The sequence below is a fragment of the Mirounga angustirostris genome, unplaced genomic scaffold, assembly GCF_029215605.1.
Source record: "Mirounga angustirostris isolate CCGP_5_RB_7025 unplaced genomic scaffold, mMirAng1.0.hap1 SCAF_4, whole genome shotgun sequence".
NCBI lineage: Eukaryota > Metazoa > Chordata > Mammalia > Carnivora > Phocidae > Mirounga > Mirounga angustirostris.
The window spans coordinates 118,264,923-118,290,481 of NW_026991712.1; the positions used below are offsets into that span (position 1 = coordinate 118,264,923).

Below are 25,559 nucleotides of genomic sequence, written 5' to 3' on the forward strand. Positions count from 1 at the left end.
AATGGCTCACTTACACATTTGAGTGCATCATAATTGTTTCTATTTAAGAGCTCTAAATAATGTAATATTCTGCTTTTGTCATGTTCTAGCCATACTTCCTTATTTTTAAATCCCTACATTTAAGGGCAAGCCTTCAGTAGACCTATAAAATAGTTACCCCCCCCCAATATCTGAATTCTATTCAACAGTTAAAATTTTTCCTTTTGTTCACCTAACATTAGAGCATTTTCTTCATATTGCTACTTAATATTCAAAGTTTTTTCAATTTTTTCTGATAGTACTGAATTTTATTAATGTTAAAGTTTTGCCTTTAAATAAAAGAGGATTTCGAAAATAAGAGTATATGGTTGTAAGCAATGTTTCATAAGGGAAGTAAACAATATTACAGCATTTGTCTTGCTCTAGTCAATGCTTACTTGGTTTATCTTTTAGAATTGGTTAGTCTCTTGAGCAAAAGCTTACTGTTTGTTTGTTTTGCAATATTTGCCTTATTAATACTGGAGTATAGTCCAAGGCAGTAATTCTCATCCCTGGCTGTTCATTACAATCACTTGGGTACCTTTAAAAGCAGTAATGGTAATTAAAGTACTGATACCTGGATCTTATCCCTGAGTATCCTAATTTAATTGGCCTGACATGGAGCAAGTTTACAGATTTGTGGTGGTGGTATGAAGGCACAGTAAAATAGTTAACAAATGCAATGCCTTTTTTTTTTTAATTCAGAAAATTTACATGACTCAAAAGTGTCACCTTTGTTCAGTGTTCTAAATCAACTTATTTTGTAATCTAGTTATCTGGTAAGAAACTGCATAGACCTGTTTTGTTTTGTCTTGCCTGTTAATCTGAACCATTTTGTAGCCACATGGTTTTACTTTAATTACAGCAAGTTAACACCACAAAATTAAGATTTTGGCTGTTGGCTATATGTAAAAACCTCATTAGCCCTAAAAATTTAAAACAAGAGGTTGGTCAGGTTTGTATGAGAGGGAAAAAATTATTATACATGGCCTAAGGTATGTTTCCTCTAAGTCTGCCTATTAGAGTTTTTATCACGAATGAATGTTGTACTTTGTCAAATGCTTTTTTTGCATATTGAGAAGATAATACGGTTCTTATCCTTCATTTTGTGAATGTGGTGGATCACATTGATTGATTTGTGAATATCAAATCACCTTTGCATTCCTGGAATACATCCCTCTTGATCATGGTGAATAATTTTTTTAATGTATTGTTGGATTCAGTTTGCTAATATCTTGAGGATTTTTGCATCCACGGTCATCAGAGATAGTGGCCTCTAGTTTTCCTTTTTGTAGTGTCTTTATCTGGTTTTGGTATCAGGGTAATGCTAGTCTCGTTGAACGAATTTGGAAGGTTTCCTTCCTCTTCTGTTTTTTGGAATAGTTTGAGAGGAATAGGTATTAATTCTTTAAATGTTTGGTAGAATACATCTGTAAAGCCATCTGGTCCTGGACTTGTTTGTTGGGAGTTTTTTGAATACTGATTCAATTTCATTGCTAGTAATTGGTCTGTTCAAATTTTCTATTTCTTACTGATTCAGTTTTGAAAGGTTATGTATTTCAAGAAATTTATCCATTTCTTGATTGTCCAATTTGTTGGCATATAATTTTTCATAATTTCTATAATCCTTTGTATGTCTATGGTGTTATTTCTCCTCCATTTCTGATTTTGAGTCCTCTCTCTCTCTCTCTCTCTTTTTTTTTTTTTGATGAGTCTGGCTAAGGATTTATCAGTTTTGTTCATCTTTTCAAAGAACCAGCTCCTGGTTTCAGTGATCTGTCCTATTGGGTTTCTAGTCTCCATGTATTTATTTTTGCTCTAATTTGTATGATTTCCTCCCTCCTACTATCTTTGGGCTGTGTTTCTTCTTATTCTGTCTCCTTTAGGTTTAAGTGTATCCCAAGAATTTTGGATCATTGTGTTTTCAATGTCTCCATATATCTTTCGATATCTTCTTTGATTTCTTAGTAGATCCATTCATTGTTTAGTAGCATGTTGTTATTTAGCCTCCATGTATTGGTGTTCTTTCCAGATTTTTTCTTGAATGATTTTCATACCATTGTGGTCAGAAAAGATGCATGATACAATTTCAGTCTTTTCAAATGTATTTGGACTTGTTTGTGGCCTAGCATGTAATCTTTTCTGGAGAATGTTCCCTGTGCACTTGAAGAGAATGTGTAGGGGCGCCTGGATGGCTCAGTTGCATAAGCATCTGACTCTTGATTTTGGCTCAGGTAGTGATCTCGAGGTCATGTAAATCAGCCCCACATAGGGTTTGGCTCTTGCACAGAATCTGCTTAGAATTCTCTCTCCTTCTCCCTCTGCCCCTGCCCCTCACGCACACTCTCAAATAAAATCTTTAATTAAAAAAAAAAAAGAAAAACGTATTCCTCTGACTGGAGTGTTCTGAATACACCTGTTAGGCCCATGTGGTCTAATGTGTCATTCATAGCCACTGTTTCCTTGTTGATTTTCTGTCTAGATGATCTGTCCATTGATGTAAGTTGGTATTAAGGTCCCTTACCGGGGCACCTGGGTGGCTCAGTCGTTAGGCGTCTGCCTTCAGCTCAGGTCATGATCCCAGGGTCCTGGGATCGAGCCCCACATAGGGCTCCTTGCACCACAGGAAGCCTGCTTCTCCCTCTCCCACTCCCCCTGCTTGTGTTCCCCCTCTCACTATGTCTCTCTCTGTCAAATAAATAAATAAAATCTTTAAAAAAAAAAAAAAGTCCCTTACTATTACTGTGTTACCATAAATTTCTTCCTTTGTCTGTTAATAATTGTTTTATGGATTAGGTGCTCCTATGTTGGGTGCATAGATACTTACAATTTTTATACCCTCTTGTTGGAAATAACAAGTGTTGGCAAATATATGGAGAAAAAGGAGCGCTCATGTACTGTTGGTGGGAATACAAATTGGTGTAGCCACTGTGGAAAACAGTATGAAGTTTCCCTCAAACTTCAGAAAAAATTACCATATGATCCAGTAATTCCACTACTGGGTATTTACCCAAAGAAAATGAAAACACTAACTCAAAGAGATATACGCTTCCCTGTGTTTATCGCAGCATTATCTACAATAGCCCAGATATGGAAGCAACCCAAGTGTCCATCGATAGGTGAATGGATAAAGATGTGGTGTATGTATACACACAGGCACGTACTTTTGCGCGCACACACAGTGGAATATTACCCAACCATAAAAAAGGAAATCTTGCCACTCGCTACAACATGGATGGATCTAGAGGATATAATACTAAGTGAAAGAAGTTAGAGAAAGACGAATACCATATTATTTCACTCATGTGGAATTTAAGAAAGAAAATGAATGAACAAAGAAAAACAGACTTAAATACAGAGAACAAACTGGTGGCTGTCAGAGGGTGAAGGTGGGTAGAGGGATAGCTGAAATAAATAAAGGGGATTAAGAGTACACTTACCTTGATGGGCACTGAGTAATGTATAGAATTGAATCACTGTATTGTACACCTGAAACTAATATAACACTATGTTAATTATAATTCAGTTTTAAAAACCACTTATTTTTAAATGAGGTGGAAATTAGGGGATTCAAAAGTCATGTTACTAATAAGGCAAATCAGTTACAGAGCTGAAGTAGTTTATTTTTTGCTTTCCATTGGGAGGATGGTTTAGAAAGTTTAGGAAAACCTATTAATCATAACTTATGTGGAAATAAGTGTGGACTCCCAAGGGAAAAAATGCAATTTTGCATGTCATTTTTATATTTTTCTAAGGGTTTTCATGTGTTTCCATTTAAATTATTTGGTCAGTATAATATAATGGAATAAGGACCTACTAGTGTCTAAAGATAGATTATCTATACAAATGAGCTTCTTGAGGCCTATAAAAAAGAGGGCTACTAACTTGGTATTTAAAAAATAAGCTTGCTGGGCGCCTGGGTGGCTCAGTTGGTTAAGCAACTGCCTTCAGCTCAGGTCATGATCCCAGGGTCCTGGGATCGAGTCCCGCATCAGGCTCCCTGCTCTGCGGGGAGCCTGCTTCTCCCTCTCCCACTCCCCCTGCTTGTCTTCCCTCTCTCGCTGTCTCTCTCTGTCAAATAAATAAAATCTTTAAAAAAAAAAAAATAAGCTTGCTGTATAAAAGTTACCTAACTTTTTTGATTTCTCTTCCATTGGGTAGTTTTCCACAAATGTTGAAGGTCAGCATTTTTCCTATGCCAGTGATGTTACTTTAAAAAGTCCAGATGCTAAAGGGGAAAGTCAAGGAATTACAGGTTTAACCTTTTTAAATCCTTTCATCCTTTGTGCCCTGGAGAATTCCTGTTATAAGTAGCATATATTTTCTTACGTGAATTTGTGTGATGCCAAAGATGCTTATGATTATGTCACTGAAAACGTATCATAATTTGTAGTTAATTTCAATTACTTATTCACCATGAAAAACCAGTGTTTTTCTATGAACACCACAAATTCATAAGTAAAATGCCAACTAGCATCACAAATTAATGCTCTTAGGGGAACCTGGGTGGCTCAGTTGATCCTAGGGTCCTGGGATCGAGCCCCATGTCAGGCCCTCTGGGAGGGCTTTGCTCAGCAGGGAGCTTGCTTCTCCCTCTCCTTCTGCCTGCTCGTGCTCTCTCTCTTTCTCTCTCTCTCTGTCAAATAAATAAAATCTTTAAAAAAAACTAATGCTTTTAGAATTTGGTATTAATAATGTTAGGCAGCTCTGAGATAAATTTTCTTTTTGTTTACCCTAAACTGAAACTAAGCACAACGTATTCTACAAGTATGTCAAAGGAACTCAAAATATTTTTAAAGTTATGTAATGAAAAAAGGTAATTAATTCTGTTAAATGAATAATTCTCTGCATTCAACATACATACATTGAGAAGCTTTGTTGTGTCTAGTTCTGGAGGTAGTTATGATAAATATGACATTTCCTTTCCACAGTTATAGAATATTTATAGTACATTATAAGAACAGAATTCTGGGGTACCTGGGTGGCTCAGTCGGTTAAGAGTCTGCCTTTGACTCAGGTCATGATCCAGGGGTCCTGGGGATTAAGCCCCGCATCGGGCTCCCTGCTCAGCAGAGAGCATGCTTCTCCCTCTCCCTCTGCTGCTCCCTCCTGCTTGTGCATGCATGTGTGTGCTCACTCTTTGTCTCTGTCAAATAAAATCTTAAAAAAAAAAAAAAGAATTTTGCAAAAAGTACCTGCAGGATAGGAAATCAACAAACGTTTTCCTGGACAAAGTCACATCTGAGCTGCCTATTCATTAAAGAACATGTTTCTAGTATTTTTAACCAGTTGTTTTGTGGTACGGAGAAGTGCTTTCCATGAATGCCTCACAAGTCTGCTGGGATGCAGAATCCTTGAGTCCTTGAGACAGCCAAGTAGGGACCGGGATGCACAGGGCCCACCAAGCTAGTCATCTCCAGTTATAAGCAGCCTCTTCTTACCCCAGTGCTCCATGAAGTTGTTAACCATTTTCCACGTGTCATGATATGGAGACTATTGGGAAACAGTGGTGTAGAGAAATGCTATTATGTAAGGTAATGGAATCTCCACTTAGAGTTTCCAAGGGATCACAGACTTACAAATAAAAGCTAAATCTAATAACCAAATTTTAACTGGCCTTACTACTTTTTTAACTTTCTTAATTCTGGTAATATATATATAACATAAACTTCACCATTTTACCTATCTTTAGGTGTACATGTATCTCCAGAACTTTTTCATCTTCCTAAACTGAAACTCCATTCTCAGTAACAGTAGCTCCTATCCTTCCTTCCCCCAGCCCCTGGCAACCACCATTCTACTTTCTGTCTCTCAACTTGACTGCTCTGAGTACCTCATAAAAGTGGAATCATACAGTATTTATCCTTTTGTAATTGCTTTATTTAACTTAGCCTACTGTCTGCAAGATTCATCCATGTTATAGCATGTGTCGTAATTTTCTCTTTTTAAGACTATTTCATTATATGTATATATCACATTTTGTTTATCCATTTGTCAATAGACGTTTGGGTTGCTTCTAACTTCGGGCTGAAAAGTGGAATTGCTGAATCATATAGTTCTATTTTTAATTTTTTAAGGAACCACCTTTTTATTTTCTGTGGTGGCTGTACGACTTTATATTACCAACAACAGTGCCCAGGGTTCTAATTTTTCCACATCTTCACCACCACTGGTTTTCTGTGTTGTTTTAATAATAGCCATCCTATCTAGTGTGAAATGGTAGCTCATTGTGGTTTTGATTTGCTTTTCCCTAATGATTAGTGATGTTGAACATCTTTTCATGACCTTATTGGTAATATGAGCTGATATTTTTAAAGATATTCTGGGGTCTTGTCTAACAAGATTAACTAAAAAAATTAGATCCCCCTAATATCAAATTTTAATGCTGCAGAGAATCTTTGGAGATCATCAGAGTTCTTAATCTGAAATCCATTAGTGGTTTTAGAGAGTCCATGAATAGCTCAAAGCAAAAGTTCATCAGATTCTCAAAAGTATGTGATCCTCAAAAATTTAAAAACTATTGATCTGCACATGTGTGTAGGGAGAGGGACAGAGGAAGCCCAAGGTGGGGGGCTCTATCTCACAAACCATGAGTTCAGAATCTCCAAAACGTTTAAAAAAATATATCATCTCTTGGGTATAGATGGAATTAAAGTAAATTTCTAATTTCTACTCTGTACTTTTTTATGTTTTCCGAAGTATTTAAAATAATCATAGTGCATAGTGCATGGGATATTTATGCTATTTTAGAACTTAAAAAGTAAAATCCATCTTTAGCTCTTAGACCTACAATAAAAAAAAGTGTAAAAGCTAGCAAGAAATAAAATGGATATAGTAAGTTTTTATAATTGCCTGCCTTCTCTTAGAACCGTAGCATCCCCATGTCACTATAAAAAGAATGGGCAGGCTCTACAGCTGAAAAAAAGTGATGTTTTTCCATTAAATCCATTTCATCTGAACTCATTGCAATAAAATTTTTGCATTAGAGTTTTTTTATAACGAGCTTTTACTATAAATTGTGCAGGTTCTATATAGCTAGAAAAGCGGTATTTACCATTTAATTCATTACAAGTGAATTTCATTAAGGGACAATATTTGCATTTAAATTCTAACGAGGGGTGCCTGGGTGGCTCAGTCAGTTAAGCGTCCATTCTTGGTTTTGGCTCAGGTCATGATGTCATGATCTCATGGTTTGTGAGATAGAGCCCCACCTTGGGCTTCCTCTGTCCCTCTCCCTACACACATGTGCAGGATCTCTCTCCCTCTCTCTCCAATAAATAAATCTTTAACAAAATTTCTTTCTAATGATATTTTACTAGTTTTTAATATCTTTACATATTATATACTATAATTTTTAAAGGTGTTGAGGTTTTGTTTTGTTTAAAACATTGATTGCTTAATTTTAACCAACCAGAAAGAATATCCATGGCCATATCCATAGATATTTATCTATGATGGATAGATGAATACAAACCTGTGTTCAATTTAGCATTCTAAAGAACTATAGGAAATCTTTAGAATTTTGTGAAGAACTTAGAAGGACATCTTACCTATTCAAATTCATTGTCCGTTCTCCACATCTCCTTCAGTCTTTTTCCAAGTAGGGCTTAAATTCCTCAATCATTTAATATCCATGGGCCTCTATTTCCTCTTCTGTCATGCTGGAACTACATAGTTCTCTCCAGCTCTGAACATTTGATTCTCTTTATCTGTTTAATTGTAATATTTATTTTAACTGAAATAAGTACATTTTAAAAATTATAAGGGGGGCGCCTGGGTGGCAAAGTTAGTTAAGCTTCCAACTCTTGATTTTGGCTCAGGTCATGATCTCAGAGTCGTGGGATTGAACCTCACATCAGGCTCACAGTGTGGAGTCTGCTTGAAAGATTCTCTCTCTCTCTCTCTTTCCAAAATAAATAAAATCTTAAAATTATACCAGTTTTTTAAATTCTTGTTTTTCCTTTTGTAGCTTTATGCAGGTGCTATTCTTGAAGTTTGTGGATGAAAATTGGGGAGGTTCCCTCAAGTCCAAGGTACGTAAAATTATCTCCAGTAAATTCTCACTTTAATTTAAAATCAACATTTTACAAGAATACTTTCATTAAATATTCCCAAGAATAAATTTTTTAGGATTATACTGTCTCAACAGTGTATGTATTTTTTCCACATTTTGTTTTCATGGAGGTAGAGTTTTATAGTAATTGTTGAATACAAGGTTACTTTAAGCATAATATATGATACAACACATGATGAAGTGGTTATTCTCTTAGGAGAGCCTTTCCCTAAGTGTAACTTCTACAGGAGGCTTTGTTTTACCAGATATGAATGTAATCCCTTTAAGTAACATACCATTCTAATACATCTTAACTGTAAACTGATTTATATAAAATGCTCATAAGGGACAGTTGGAGTAAGTGAGAATAGACCTGTACAAAGTGGAAAACCATGAAGAAGAGAATTAATTACCATAGAGCTTGAGGCGCAGAGGAGAGGCAGTGATCCATGTGCAGGGTCCTCTCAGGGAATTTTAAGGATAAACATATGACAGGATAATTGTGAAAATGTATTCTTCTGGTTGACATCAAATTGTAATGGAGCTTTGCATCTCCAGAAAGACTTAGACTAAGACTTTTCTATTCTGTCCTGGCATGTCATTTGAAATTCAGTTTTATAAAACTGAAATTGTATAAAGGTAATGAAGCTATTTTTTTTATATAACGAATACATAAGTGCTCAGTTTATATACCTTGTTTTTATTTCTGCTGACTTTCTCATGGTTTCTCACCTTGTTTACTTAATGGCAAGAGAATTTTTTGGACTTAGTATCTTTTAAATTACCTGTATTCACACATGCCCTTTATTGCTGACCTAGAATTATTTATAATGATATATTGCTCTTTTTGGCACAGAAATGTAATAGAGTAATAGTTTGGCTTGGGGACATTTTATATGAGGCCCAAAGCAGATACACATCTAATTAAATGCATTCTTTGTCAGAATAAACACATTCTAATATAGCACAGAATATATCTACTTCGGCTTGGGGGAAAAAAATTCCTCATGCTGATTTTTTTTTTTTTGCCTTCAGCACACTCAGAATTGTACCACAGTTAGTTTTGGTTTTTATATCACTTCTCTAAATGATAGTTTGATCACCCTTATTCCTAGAAATTGCTTTTTAATTATATTATTCACATTTACTGACTTGTTTTATTAATAATCTTTTGTGACTTAGATTTTCATGAGGTTAAGAGTAACTTTGATACCACAATTAGCCTTATTTGTGATATCAGATTTTATTATGTCTTTGGTACTAATTTCTCCAGTTGGAAGTTCAGTCTTTAAAAGCTTGAGTGGAGTTTATCAGTCCTTGTAGTGGAACTTAATTCTATATATTTCTTATATATAGTTAAATTATCATACTTTGGGTACATGTAGTCATACTGTCTTTTCCTTTTGAAAACAACTGGCTGGATTTTAATTCTATGTATAAATATTTTAACATACAAGTTTTTTTAAATGAAAGTGATTTATTTCTGTAATGTGTAGCCATATTCAATATAATTATGTATAATGCCAATGTTTTCTGAGTCCATGAGGAGCTGGTATATTTTAAGTATAACCATTATTATATTCCCACTTTCGGACTCACTATCTTAAAGATATTCTGGAATAGGGCATAAAGGACAGTTTCACTTTTTACAGTAATTACACATACCAAGCTAATTTTCGTGTCATCTTTGCATTGTCTTTGTCATCAACATCCACTAGCCTCTGGGATTATCATAACTTTTAATTGTAATTTTTTTAATTCACTTAATTTAAAATACCTATGTCATAAGACAGAAAAGGAAATTAATGTTAAATAATTCCAGAAGAGAGAACTAAATTTTGAAACATTTTATTGAACTTAAACCACTCAGTGTGGGGGAAAAAAAGGTCCCAGATTATATTCCAAAGCCAATTCCAGGTCCAGCTCCTAAGATTCTTCTAATTTCCATGTTTTGATTGTGTAAGTATGAATACTTCCTTGTAATCCTTTAATATTTTTAATATTGAAGTATAATTGACATACAGTGTTTCCCGTGTACAGCTTTGGTAATTTTACATATTACACAGTGCTAACCACATTAAATGTCATCATCATCTGACACCATACAATGTTATTACAATATTATTGACTGTATTCTTTTTATCTCTGTGACTTACTGCTTATTTTGTAACTAGAAGCTGGTATCTCTTAACCCCCTTTAATCACCCAACCCCTCCATCCACTTCCTCTGTGGCAACCACCAGTTCTCTGTATTTAAGAATCTGTTCGTTTTTTGGTTATTTATTTCACTTAGTTTTTAGATTCCACATATATGTGAAATGATACAGTATTTGTCTTTCTCTGTCTGGCTTATTCCACTTAACTTAATCCTTGTAGATCCATCCATGTTGTCGCAAATGGAAATATCTCATTCTTTTCTATAGCTGAGTAATATTCCATTGTGTATTCCACACTTTTTTTTTTTCAATTAAAATATACCTGACACAAAATTTTACATTAGTTTCAGGCATACAACATAGTAATTTGACAAGTCTGTACCTTATGCTATACTCACCATAGGTGAGTTGTCATACAATGCTATTACAATACCATTGACTACCTTCCCTATGACTTACTCAGTCTGTAACTGGAAGCCCATATCTTCTACTCCCATTCATCCATTTTACCCATCTCCCCACCACACCTCTTCTGGCAACCATCAATTCTCTGTATTTATTGTCTGTTTCTGCTTGAATTTATTGTTTTTTAGATTCCACTTATAAGTGAAATCATATAATTGTCTTCTCTGACTTATTTTACTTACAATACCCTTTAGGTCCATTCATGTTGTGCAAATGGCAATATCTCATCCATTTTTATGGCTGAGTAATATTTCATTGTGTGTGTGTATATATACACACACATACCACATCTTCTTTATCCATTCATTTATCAATGGACACTTAGGTTGCTTCCCTATCTTGGCTGTTGCAAATAATTCTGCAGTAAACATAGGAATACATAGTTTTTAAATTAGTGTTTTTGTTTTCTTTGGGTAAATACCCAATAGTGGAATTAATTGGAATATATAGTATTTCTGTGGGGTTTTTTTTTTTTGAGGAACCTCCATGCTGTTTTCACAATGGCTGCACTAGTTTACATTCTCACCAGCAGTGCATGAGAGTTCCTTTTTTTCTACAGCCTCACCATCACTTTTTATTTCCTTTTGATTCGAACCATCCTGACAGGATAAGGTGATACGTCATTGTGATTTTGATTTGCATTTCCCTGATGATTAGTGATGTTCATCATCATTTTATATGTCTGTTTGCCATCTGTCTTTTTGTAAAAATGTCTTTTTAGGCCCTCTGCCCAGTTTATAATTGGATTGTTTATTTGGTGTTGAGTTCTATATAAGTTCTTTATATATTTTAGATATTAACTCCTGATCAGATATATCATTTGCAAGTATTTTCTCCCATTCAGTAGGTTGCCATCTCATTTTGTTGATGGTTTTCTTTGCTGTGCATAAGTTTTTTGTTTTGGTATGGTCCCAATAGTTTATTTTTGCTTTTGTTTCCCTTGCCTGAGGAGACACCTAGAAAAATGTTGCTAAGGCTGATGTCAAACAGATTGCTGCCTGTGTGTTTTTCTAGGACTTTGATGATTTCAGGTATCCCACTTAGGTTTTGAATCATTTTGAGTTTATATTTCTGTGTGGTGTAAGACAGTGGTTTAGTTTTATTCTTCTACATATAGCTGCCTAGTTTTACCAGTACTGTTTGTTGAAGAGACTGTCTTTCTCCCTTGTATATTTTGCCTCCTTTGTTATAGATTAATTGACCATATAAGCATGGGGGTTTTTTCTTGACTTTCTGTTCTGGTCTGTTGATCTGTGTGTCTGTTTTTATGCCAGCACCATACTCTTGATTAGTATAGCTTATATTTTGAAATCTAGGATTTTGATACAGCCAGCTTTGTTCTCAAGAATGCTTTGGCTGTTCAGGGTCTTCTGTGGTTCCATACAAATTTTAGGATGATTTGTAGTTCAGTAAAAATGCTTTTGGTGTTTTGATAGGGATTTTGTCAACTCTGTAGATTGCTTTGAGTAGTATGGACATTTCACAATGTCCTTCACAAAGAACTTCACAGAGTTCTCCCAGTCCATTAGCATGGTATCTCTTTCCATTTTTTTATGTCATTTTTAATTTCTATCACAAATGTTTTATACTTTCTAGAGTGCAGGTCTTCCATGTCCTTTGTTAAGTTTATTCCTAAGTATTTCATTCTTTTTGGTACAGTGGTAAATGGGATTTTTTTCTTTATTTCTCTTTCTGCTACTAAATTGTTAATGTTTAAAACTATAACCAATTTCTGTATATTAATTGTATATCCTGAAATTTTACTGACCTCACTATCAATTCTAATAGTTTTTTGGTGGACTCTTCAGGTTTTTCTATATATAGTATGTCATCTGCATGTAGTGGCAGTTTTACTTTAACAGTTTCTTTGCCTTTTATCTCTTGTTCTTATCTGATTGCTGCAAGTAGAACCTCCAGTGGTATGTGGAATAAAAGTGGCAAGGCAGCAGTGGACATCCTTGTCTTGTTTTGGATCTTAGAGGAAAAGCTCTCAGTGTTTCACCATTGTGATGATGTTGGCTTTGGGTTTTTTTTTTTTTTAATACGGCCTTTATTATGTTGAGGTATGTTCCCTCTAAACCCACTTTGTTGAGAGTTTTTATCGTGAATGATGGATTTTGTCAAAGGCTTTTTCTGTATCTGTTGCGATGATCATTTGGTTTTTATCCTTTCTCTCAGTGATGTAGTGTATCAGTGACTGTTCTGTGAATATTGAACCTTCCTTGCATCCCAGGAAAAAACCCCACTTGACTGTGGTGAATGTTCCCTTTAATGTATTGTTGGTTGACTGAATAATTTGTTGAGGATTTTTGCATCTATGTTAATCAGAGATATTGGCCTGTAATTTACTTTTTTGTGGTATCAAGGTAACACTGACCTAATGGAATGTATCTTCCTCTATTTTTTGGAATAGTTTAACAATAGTTATGAAATCTTGAAATGTTCCATAGAATTCACCTGTGAAGCCATCTACTCCTTGAATCTTGTTTGTTGGAAGTTTTTTGATTACCAGTTCAATTCCTCTAAGAGTTAATTGGGCTGTTCAGGTTTTCTGTTTTCTTTCCTGATTCAGTTTTGAAAGATTGTATGTTTCTAGGTATTACCCATTTCTTCTGGGTTGTTCAGTTTGTTGGCATGTAATTTTTCATAGTCTTCTCTTAAAATCTTTTGTTTTTCTGTGGTGTCGGTTGTTATGTCTTTCATTTCTGATTTGGAGTCCTCTCTTGATGAGTATGGCTAAAGCTTTATCAATTTTTATTATCTTTTCAGAGATCCAACTCTTTTATGCTGTATTTTTAGTCTCTCTTTATTCCTGCTCTAAAAGTTTTTTTTTCTTCTGCTAACCTTGGGTTTTGTTTGTTATTCTTGTCCTAGTTTAAGTGTAAGGTTGTTTGAGATTTTTCCTGTCTGATTTACAGGTCAGCCTGCATTGCTATAAATTTCCCTCTTAGAATTGCTTTTGCTGCAACCCATAGATTTTGAACCATTGGCATTTCCATTTTCATTCGTCTTCCTGTGTTTTTATTTCCTCTTTGAGTTCTTCGTTGACCCATTGGTTGTTTAGTAGAAGTATGTCTTATAAGGCTGGTGTAGTGGTGATGAACTCCTTTAATTTTGTCTGGGAAGCTCTTTGTCTCTGCTTCAATTCTGGATGATAATCTTACCTGTAGAGTACCCTTGGTGGTAGGTTGTAGGGTTTGGGCGGGGCGGGAGGGGTTCATTTTCCTTTTTAGGACTTTGAATATATCATGCCACTGCTTTCTGGCCTGCAGCATTTTTGCTGAAAATTCAGCCAATAGCCTTATGGAGTTTCCCTTGTATAAAACTTTTTGCTTCTCTTCTTGCTGCTTTAAAATTTTTCCCTGATCTTAAACTTGACATTTTAATTATTTTATGTAGTGGTATGGCTCTCCTTAGGTTCATCTTGTTTTGAACTCTGCTTTCTGAACCTGCATGTCTGTTTCCTTCCCCAGGTTAGGGAAATTTTCAGCTATTATTTCTTCAGATAAGATTTCTGCCCCTTTTTCTCTCTCCTTCTGGGACCCCTATAATGCAAATGACGTTGTCAAAGAAATCCCTTAAACTCTACTCTTTTTTTTTTTTTTTTTTTAATTAAGTAGGCTCCATACCCAACATGGGGCTTGAACTCCTGATCCTGAGATCAAGAGTCACATGCTCCAGCAACTGAGCCAGCCAGGCACCTCTTACTCATCTTTTTTTTTTTTTTTAAAGTATTATTTATTTAATTAATCTCTACATCCAGCATGGGGCTTGAACTCATGACCCCAAGATCAAGAGTCACACGCTCCAGACTGAGCCATCCCAGCACCCCTCTGCTCACTTTTAAAATTCTTTTTTTCGTTTTGCTGTTCAGCTTGGTTGCATTCCATAGCCTGTCTTCAAGATCTATGATCCATTGTTCTGCATCTGCTAACCTACTGTTGATTCCCCCAGTGTATTTTTCATTTCAGTTATTATATTCTTCAACTCTGGTTCTTTTTTATATTTTCTCTTTGTTGAAGTTCTCACTTAGTTCTTCCACTCTTCTCTCCAGTCCAGTGAGCATCTTTATGATCATTACTTTTAAATTCTTTATCAGACCATTGCTTATCTGTGTTTCATTTAGTTCTTTTCCTGAAGTTACGTCTTTTTCTTTCTTTGGTAGCATATTCTTCTGTCTCTCCAGTCTGCTTGTTTCTATGAATTAGGCAGAACAGTTACTTCTAAACTTGGAGGAATGGTCTTGTGTATGGTTGTCCCCTGGGTGGACTGTGAAGCTGATCAAGTGCATGCTGGGGTGTCCTGGGGCTCTACATCTAGAGGGCACCTGGCAAGGCAGCCTGATGCAAGGTGGGGCATGGGCCTGGGGGTCCTAGGGTACTCTCTGTAGGGCGCATTTTGGTAAAACATCCGTAGCTGAAGTAGGCATGGGCCAAGGTGGTCCTGGAGCTCTCTGTGCCCAGGGAGCCCTGAGAGGACAGCTAAAGCTGCAGTGGATATGGGTTGTGGCTGTCGCAGCGCTCTCCAGGCAGAAAGCACCTTGTGGGATAGCTGAAGCTGAAGTGGGTAAGGTCAGGGTATCCCAGAATGCTCAGTGCAGGGAGTATCCTGGCAGGGGACTAGAACTGGGCCAGCATGGGCTGGGCGTTCCCGGAGCTGAACCAGGTGACCCAGAAGGTCCCAGTACTCTCTGTGCCAGGGGTGTCCTAGGAAGCATTTAGGAGCCAGGGAGGTGTGGGGCTGGAGTGTTAGGGAGTGCTTTGTGTTTGTGTCACATTGGCACAGCTGCTGGCTCTACAGTGAGCACTGACCAGGGGTGTCCTGGTGTGCGCTGTGCTGGAGCTGCTTGGTGGGGTGGTTGGGGTTGATGTGGGCGAGGCACCCAGGACTCACTGAGGCAACAGGCTGGTTAGGGTATCTGGACCCTCCTGCCATCCAAGTTATCAGGGTAGAGGGAGAACATAAACCATGGCACTCACCAGCCCCTCCAACCTAGAGAGTGCCAGCAGCTCTCCCCCCATTTGGCAGAGTTCTAGTGCTGGATCTTTAAATTCTACTTGAACTTTTTTTTTTTTTAAGATTCCATTCATTCATTTGACAGAGAGAGAAAGCACAAGTAGACAGAGTGGCAGGCAGAGGGAGAGGGAGAAGAAGGCTCCCCGCTGAGCGGGGAGCCGGACGCGGAGCTTGATCCCAGGACCCTGGGATTGTGACCTGAGCCAAAGGCAGCCGCTTAACTGACTGAGCCACCCAGGCGCCCCTCTACTTGAACTTTAAAACACCTTTCCCCTCATTCCCCTCCCCACCCCTACCCCGTGGCCCAGGATGTCAGGCTGGTGTGGGCTGGGGGCCCTGTTCTTGATTGCACTGTCACAATAGAGAGGGAATGTAACCTATGGTACTCACCTGCTCTTTTGACCCAGAGAGAGTTCCAGCAGCTTTCTCACTATTTGGCAAGGTTCTGGGGCTAGTTCCTTTCTGTTCTAGTTGCTCTTTTAAACCTCAGCTTTTTTTTTCTGTGCCCCAGGACATCCAGGGCTACAGTGGGCTAGGGGCCAGTGCCGTAGACTATGCCACAGGACAGATGAATCTGCTCACCCTCAGTACTATCCCTCTCCACTGCCGTTCCCACCCTCTCTCCTGCCGTTCTCTCTGTGCTCTCTATCTTTTGTTGTACAGAAACTTTCAGTCGGCCCTAAGTTCCTCAGGAGGACATGCTCTATAAATAGGTGTAAGTTTGATGTGTCCGTGGAGAAGGTGAGTTCAGGGTCTTCCTGAGTTGCCATCTTGGACCAGAACCTTCCTATACCACATATACTTTATCCATTCATCTATCAGTGGACACTTGGGTGGCTTCCACATCTAGGCTTTTGTAAGTAATGCTGCAGTAATAGGGGGTGCTTGTATCTTTTCAAGTTTGTGTTTTCGTTTCTTTGAATAACCCTGTAGTGGAATAAGTGGATCATACGGTTTTTCTATTTAATTTTTTTGAGGAACCTCCATACTGTTTTCCCATCAGCAGTGCATGAGGGTTCCCTTTTCTTCACATCATAGCCAACACTTGTTATTTTTTGTCTTTTTCATATTAGCCATTCTGATTGGTGTGAAGTGATCTCACTGGGATTTGATTTGCATTAACCTGGTGATCAGTGATAACATCTTTTCATGTATCTGTTTGCCACGCGTATGTCTTCTTTGGAAAAATGTCTATTTAGGTCCTTTGCCCAGTTTTTAATCAGATTGTTTGGTTTTTGGTGTTGAGTTGTATATTCTCACACGTGTCATTTGCATATCCTCTCCTGTTCACTAGGTTGCCTTTTGATTTGTTGATGGTTTTCTGTGCTGTGCAGAGGCTTTTTGTTTTTGGTGTAGTCCCAACAGTTTTTGTTTCCTTTACCTGAGGAGACATTTCCATAAATATGTTGCTAAGGCCAGTATCCAAGAGATTATAGCCATTGTTTTCTTTTAGGAGTTTAATGATTTTGGGTCTCACATTTAGGTCCTTAATCCATTTTGAGTTTATTTTTGTGAATGGTTTAAGAAACTGGTCCAGTTTAATTCTTTTGCATATACCTGTCCAGTTTTCCCAACACCATTAATGAAGTTACTGTCTTTTTCCTGTTGTATATTGTGTTATAGATTAATTGACCATTTAAGCATGGGTTTATTTCTGGGCTCTGTCCTATTCCATGATCTATGTGTCTGTTTTTGTGCTAGTACCCTACTGTTTTGATTACTGCAGCTTTAGTAGTATATCTTGAAATCTGGAATTGTATTATCTCTAGCTTTGCTTTTCTTTCTGAAGATTGCTTTGGCTATTGAAGGTCTTTTACATTTCCATAAAAATTTTAGGATTATCTGTTCTAGTTCGGTGAAAAATGCTATTTGATAGGGATTTCATCGAATCTGTAGATTGTTTTGGGTAGTATGGACATTTTTAATAGTAGTAATTCCTCCAGGGCACCTGGGTTGCCCAGTCGGTTAAGCATCTGCCTTCGGCTCAGGTCATGATCCCAGGGTCCTGGGATCCAGCCTGGCATCAGGCTCCCTGCTCTGCAGAGAGTCTGCTTTTCCCTCTGCCCCTCCCCCCACTCATGTTTTCTCTCTCCCCCCCCCCTCTCTCTCAAATAAAACCTTAAAAATATATATATAGTAATTCCTCCAGTTCATGAGCACAGAATATCTTTCCATTTGTTTTTGTCATGTTCAGTTTCTTTCATCAGTGTCCTGTAGTTTTCAGAATATTGGTGTTTGACTTCCATGGTTTAATTATTCCTAGGTATTTTATTCTTTTTGGTGCAGTTTAAATGGGATTGTTCTCTTAATTTCTCTCTCTGCTACTTCATTATTAGTGTATAGAAATAAAGCCAGTTTCTGTGTATTAATTTTGTATCCTGAAACTTTGCTGAATGTATCTGTTCTAATCGGGTTTGGTGGTCTTTAGTGTTTTCTATATAAAGTATCTTGTCATCTGCAAATAATAACAGTTTTACTTCTTTACAAATTTGGTTGCCTTTCTTTTTCTTCTCTGCTGCAGCTAGGACTTCCAGTACTATGTTGAGTAAAAGTGGTAAGTGTGGAATCCTTTCTTGTTCCTGATCTTAGAGGAAAAGCTTTGAGTGTTTCACCATTGAATATGATGTTAGCTTTGGCTTTTTCATACGTGGCCTTTATTATGTTGAGGTATATTCCCTCCTAACCCACCTCATTTTGAGTTTGTATCATAAGCAGAGGTAGAATTTTGTCAGATGCCCTTTTCTGCATCCATTGAGATGATCATATGGTTTGTATCTTTCCTCTTATTAATGTATGTCACATTGGCGAATATTGAACCACTCTTGCATCCTTGGAACAAATCCCACTTGATCATGGTGAGTGATCCTTTCAAAGTCTTTTTGCATGTGGTTTGCAAATATTTTGTTGAGGATATTTGTGTCTGTGTTCAGCAGGGATACGGGCCTGTAGTTTTCTTTTTTCATGTGAGGGTAATGCTGGCCTCATAGAGTGTATTTGGAAGCTTTCCTTTCTCTCCTCTTCTATTTTTTGGAATAGTTTGAGGATAAGTATTAAATCTTCCTTACATGTTTGATAGAATTCACCCATGAATTCATCTGGTCCTGGACTTTATTTTGTTTGTTGGGTGTTTTTAAATCATTGATTCAGTCTCATTACACATGATTGGTCTGTTCAAATATTCTATTTCTGATTCTGTTTTGGAAGATTGTATGTTGCTGGGAAGTTACTCATTTTTCATAATATTTTCTTACAATTCATTGTATTCTGTAGTGTCAGTTATTTTTCCTTTATTTCTAATTTTGAGTCTTTTTTTTTTAAGATTTCATTTATTTATTTGACAGGGAGAGGGAGAGCACAAACAGGGGGAGTGGCAGGCAGAGGGAGAAGCAGGCTCCCCACAGAGGGGCTCTATCCCGGGACCCTGGGATCATGACCTGAGCCGAAGGCAGACGCTTAACTGACTGAGCCACCCAGGTGCCCCGAGTCCTCTTTCTTGATGAGTCTAGCTAAAGGCTTTTGAATTTTATTTATCTTTTCAGAGAACCAGCTCTTGGTTTCATTGAACTTTTCTATTGTTTTTTTAGTTGCCATTTCATTTATTTCCGCTCTAATCTTTTAATTTCCCTCCTTTCCACTGGCTTTGTTTGTTCTTTTTCTAGTTTCTTTAGGTGTAAGGTTAGGTTTTCTGAGGATTTTCTTGTTTCTTGAGGTAGGCCTGTATCTCAATAAATTTCCCTCTTAAAACTGCTTTTGCTGTGTCCCAAAGATTTTGGATCATTATGTTTTCATTTTTATTTCTCTCCATGTATTTTTTTATTTTCTTTTTGATTTTGTGTTTAGTAGCGTCTTTTTTTTAACCTTCATGTGTTTTTGCTTTTTCACGTTTTTTTTCTTGTAATTTATTTGTTTCATACCTTTATGGTCGGAAAAGATATGATATGATTTCAGACTTCTAAAATTATTTGGACTTCTTTGTGGCCTAAGATAGGAGCTGCCTTGGAGAATGTACCATGTGCACTTGAATGTATATTCAGTAGTTTTTGGATGGAATATCCTGTGTGTATCTGTTCTATCTGGTCTAATGTGTCATTCAAAGCCACTTTTTCCTTGTTGATTTTCTGTTCACAATATCTACCCATTGATGTAAGTGGGGTGTTTAAGTCACCTACTATTTTATTAGTGCTAATTTCTTACTTTATGCCTTTTATAATTGCTTTATGTATTTATGTGATACTATTTTGGGTGCAGAGATATTTATAATTAAGTCCTCTTGTTGAAGTGATCACTTTATCATTCTGTAATGCCCTTCTTTATCTCTTGCTACAGTCTTTGTAAAAGTATTCCTACCTTTTTCTCGCTCTCTCTCCCATTTGCATGGAATAGCTTTACCCATACCTTCACTTTTCACTCCTTATGTGTCTTTAAGTCTGAAGCAAGTCTCTTGTAAACACGATATAGATGGGTCTTTTTTGTTGTTTACCCATTCAGTCACCCTGTGTCTTTTGATTGGAGCATTTAGTCTATTTACTTGTTCTTTGTGAGAGAGAGAGAACGCAGGTGCACGCACAGGCAGGGAGGGGCAGAGGGAGAGACAGAATCTTAAGCAGGGCTCGATCTCAGGACCTTGATATCATGACCCGAGCTGAAATCAAGAGTCAGGCACTTGGGCGCCTGGGTGGCTCAGTTGGTTGAGCGACAACCTTCAGCTCAGGTCATGATCCTGGAGTCCTGAGATTGAGTTCCACGTCAGTTCCCCACTCAGCGGGGAGTCAGCTTTTCCCTCTGACCCTCCTCCCTCTCATGCTCTCTATCATTCTCTCTCAATAAATAAGAATCCTTAAAAAGAAAAAAAATAAAATTTATTATAAGAGTCAGGCACTTAACCCACTTAGCCATATTCCATTTACATTTAAATTAAGTATTCATGGATGTGTCCTTATTGTCCTTTTGTTAATTGCTTTGTGGTTGTTTTTGTAGTTCTCTGTCTTCTCTCATTCTCTTTTGGTTTGATGGCTTTAACATTATGCTTGGATTCCTTTTATTTTTTGTGTATATCACAGATTTATTTTTGGTTATCATTGGGTTCATATATAACATTCTTTGTGTATAGCAGTCTATATAAAGTTGATGACCACTTACATTTTATGTATGATTTCGTATTTTACATCTTTTTGTGTATCCCTTGACTAATTTTTTAGATGAAATTGATTTTACTACTTTTGTGTTTTAATCTCCACATTGGCTTAATCTACTCCTTTTACTATGTTTGCTTTTTACCTTTGAAATTTTTTCTTTTTCCTAATTTTCTTCTCATTATGGCCTTTTCTTTCTACTTAAGAATTCCCTTTATCATTTCTTGTAAGCCTAGTTAAGTAGTGATGAACTGCTTTAACTTCTGTTTGGGAAACTTTTTTTTCTCCTTCTATTCTTAATGATAACCTCACTGAGTATCCTTGAAGGTTTTTTTCCTTTCAGCACTTTGAATTTATCATGCCACTCCCTTCTGGCCTCAGTTTCTGGTGAAAAATGGGGCCTCCCTGATTGTAACTGTTTTCTCTTGCTTTGCTTTTAAGGTTCTCTGTCTTTAATCTTCGATATTTTAATTATTACGTGTCTTGGAGTGGACCTCTTGGTTTGTCTTGTTAGGGGTTCTGCATGCTTCCTGGACCTGAATGTTTGTTTCCTTTCCCATGTTAGGGAAGTTTTCAACTATTTTTTTAAGTAAGTTTTCTGACCCCTTGTTTTTCTCTTCTCCTTCTGGTATCCCTATAATGTGAATATGTTACACTGGATGATGTTGCATATTTCCCATAACCTATTCTCATTCTTTATTCTCTTTGATATTTGGCTTGGTTACTTTCCATTACCTTGTCTTCTAGATTGCTGATCCATTCTTCTGCGTTCCGTCATCTGTTGATTCCTTCTAGTGTATTTTTCATTTTAGTTATTGAATTTTTCAACTCTGGTTCTTTTTTATATTTTCTGTGTCTTTGAAGTTGTAACTGTGTTTATCTACTCTTCTCAAGTCCACTGAGTATGACTATTACTTTAATGTTTCATCAGGCATATTACTTATCTGTTTCATTTAGCTCTTTTACTGTGATTTCTGTCATGTTCATTCATTTGGGACATATGCCTCAGTCTTCTTACCTTGTCTTACTCTGTGTTTGTGTGTATTAGGTCAACTACAGCTTTTGGTCTTGAAATTAGTTACCTTGTGGGACACCTGGGTGGCTCAGTCAGTTAAGCATCTGCCTTCGGCTCAGGTCATGATCCTGGAGTCCTGGGATCGCGTCCCGCATCGGGCTCTCTGCTCAGTGGGGGAGCCTGCTTCTCCTTCCGCCCTGTTTGTGCTTGCTTGCGTGCGCTCTCGCTCTCTCTCACACACAAATAAATAAAATCTTTGAAAGAAAAGAAAGAAAGTAGTTACCTTGTAAGGAAATGGTCTTGTGGTGCCCTAGAACACAATCCATTCTTTTCACCAGAACTCAGTGCTCCAGGGGTATCCCCTCTGTGGGCTGCATGTGTCGTCCTATTATGGTTGAGCTACCCACTGAAGGCAGTCACCCTCTTTGCCTCCTGTGGGCACACTGGGCAGAGTTTGCTCCCTGTGCTGTTGAGGCCCACCTGTGGCTGATGTGGGGTCATTGGAGGGTGGAGCCAGCAGTCATCCTAGTTGTCCACAGTTAGCCTCTCTGCCACAGCTGCAAGCACACAGAAGAGCAGGGCTTTCTCCCTGTTCAACCAGCTAAGGGGCTCAGCTTCATGAACTGCAGTCATGCTGGGGTGAGGGGCTCGCTCTCCCTCTCCCCAGGGCAGGAGTCACTTTGAGTGGCCCTGTGGACCTAATGTTTTATCATTTGTAGTAGCATGAAAAGTAATAAAGACAATTCCTTCTTAAGCATGAGTCTTACAATGTTAAGCATATGTGTGTGTCTCAAAAAAAATTTTTTCCCTAATTATGTAGGTCTTGGCAAACTTTCTGTGAAAGGCTAAATAAAATTTTTCAGCTTGATAGGCAACCAAGGTCTATGCTAGAACTATTGAACGCTACTTCTGTAGTATAGAAGCAGCCATAGACAATATTTAAGTAAGTGTGGCTTTGTTCCAGTAAACTGTACTTACTAAAGCAGCAGCCTAGACTATGGACCTCAGACTATAGTTTGCCAATTCCTTATTAAAATCATATACTTTTGAAGGCAAAAAAAATAAAAAAAGTGTTTTTGGTTTTTTTTTTGTTTTTTTGCCAGGCCCAACTCTGCTTAGCTTCTGAGGTCAGACGAGATCAGGCACGTTGATGATTTCACTTCTACGAACTTCTCATGCCAGTAGTAATGCCTAGGATTATGAGGCTACATTAGAGTTTTACTAGAAGTAGTATCATTCATTAGTATTCACTTCATCAGTTTTTCTCATTTATAAAATGGGTAATAGATGGTTTAAAATCAGTAAAAACACACCTTATAAGATTGTTTTGAAGATTAAATAACACACCTACATCACTTAGTATGTGCGTGGCACCACCAAATACAGAGTAAACCATTCACTAATTCTGTGAATACTTACTGAGTGCTTTACTGTGTGTCAAGCACTATTTCAGTACCAAGGATATTAAATGGTGGGTATTGTTTTTATAACATACTCTCTTCAGGTAATAAATTTCCATTAGTAACCATCAGGCATTTCTGTACTCCTTTATTTGCCGTCTTTAAAAAATAAAAACAGCTCAAATCAGTATATCAGTTAAAGCCGTAGCAGAATTTTATTTGCTGCCAGCCATTCTTCTACTTATGACATTCTGGCTTCTGTTTCTACCATTTTAGCTCCTGATGTTTAAATCTTACTCGACTCTAGTATTTGAAACTCTTCCCTTCACTTCTGTGAATTTGTTACCTCCTAGTTTTTCCTACAACTAACAAGCTTTCCATTTTCCTTTCCTAGCATCTCATCTACCACCCACCTTTCAAATGTTAGTTATAGTCAGGGTCTATCTTTATATTTTCCTTCCTTTCTTACTCTCTTGAATGTCCTACTCCCTCGGTACCAATTTAGTTACCTGATGACTCCTAATCTGTATCTTTAGGTCACATCTCTCTGTTAGAAATCACATTTCTGGGCGCCTGGGTGGCTCAGTTGGTTAAGCGACTGCCTTCGGCTCAGGTCATGATCCTGGAGTCCAGGGATCAAGTCCCGCATCGGGCTCCCTGCTCAGCAGGGAGTCTGCTTCTCCCTCTCCCACTCCTCCCTCTTGTGTTCTCTCTCTCAAATAAATAAATAAAATCTTTAAAAAAATAAAAAGAAATCACATTTCTGACTGCAAGTGGACATTTTCATTTGTATAATCTCGTAGATACCTTAAGCCTATGAATCGTCTGAAAATCTTGTTAAATATAGAGTAAATTCTGTAAATTTGGGGTGGATACTGAGATTCTGCATTTCTAGTAATCCTCCAGGCTGTGGCCCACATTTTTGGTAGAGAGGCCTTAAACCCAGCATATCCAAAAACTGAATTGCTGGGTTTCTCTTAGAAAAGTATACCATCTTCTTTCCTGTTTCCACAAATGGCAGTATCACCAAGCAAAAGCATAAAACACAGGAATCATGACTAACCTTTATTTCACTTTATACTCAGTTACCAAATGGTATCTCTTCCCCTCCTTAAGAACTTTCAAATCTTACATCCTTGGCCTTCTCTGTGATTTAAATTAAGCCTTTGGCATCTTTCTCTAGAAGGATTAGTTATTTGTTATCTGGTCTAGGTATCTATGTTCCCTTTTCTTTCTTTTGTTGTGTCCTCTACACAACTACCAAAAAGACCTTTTCCGGTAGACATATTTGATTTCTGTGGCCCTCTATAGTTCCCCATTACAGAATAAATTGTCAAACTCAATAGCTTCACAGTACAAGACCCATCACAACATGCTTTTCTTGATTGTCATTCACACCCCTAGTTCACGTGCACAACTATCTGCATTTCTCTGAACTCTGATCTCTAAGACTTTACATACACCGCATGTTCCTCCTGACTTATGCCCCTTCCAGTTCTTGTAGCAAACTGCTGTTCATTCAAAATTTAGTCCAAACGTTTTTTGTGGACTTTAGACAGAATTTTTCACTTTATCCTTTATATTCCACAGTTGCCACATAATATTATAATATATACATAATATTATAATGTACTTATTTGCTTTATTGGTCTTTTGCCTCTACCGAACTAGGAACTCCTAAAGCCCAGAATTTTTTTTTTGTCATTAATTTACCCAGAATCTATCTAACACTACTCCTCGTATTAAGAGGAATTCAAATATTTATTGAATGGAATTACAAAATGTATCTAATTCAAGGGTGCCCCCACTTTTGACAAATGGGAATCGGGTGAAAAGCCTGTGTTTGTGTTGGTTAATATATCCCTGATGGATTTATAGTCTTCAAACATTCTTTTTCTTTATCTTTCCACACTAAGAAGTCATATTTTTAGTTTGTCTTGTCTTCGTTGTTGTACCTCCAGTCTCCTCAGATTCTTTCAGTTATTTAAGTTGCTCTTTTCTGAATGTTTTTTCAAGTGCTTTTAAATGGTCTTGTTGGGAAGACCCACATGACTCATAATTCTACACTCCAGATGGTTTGTATACAAGAGTAAATTTTCTTATTTTAGAGATACTCTTTTAGGTACCCAGAAGCTTGCTGGAGCACTGTTGAGAATTCAGTTCTGTTGTTTGTTGTTGTTGGTCGTTCTCATTGTATTGTTTCTGGGTGTGATATACGACATTTTTATTTAGAATATATTCTGATTCAAATGTTTATTTTTATCAACAGGAAAACATCTGTCATTTCTTATAATTTTATGTGAT

The 25,559-nt window shown here is 37.2% G+C and overlaps 1 protein-coding gene across 2 annotated transcripts in view; it reads left to right on the forward strand.

Moving 5' to 3' along the window:
- SELENOF (selenoprotein F) overlaps window positions 1-25,559 on the forward strand; it is a 55,533-nt gene that overhangs the window by 22,483 nt on the left and 7,491 nt on the right. For both annotated transcript variants that reach the window (XM_054512762.2, XM_045897278.3), the window contains exon 3: window positions 7,988-8,051. In XM_054512762.2, coding sequence (XP_054368737.1) covers window positions 7,988-8,051 — 64 coding nt within the window. The remainder of the gene's footprint in view (window positions 1-7,987; window positions 8,052-25,559) is intronic.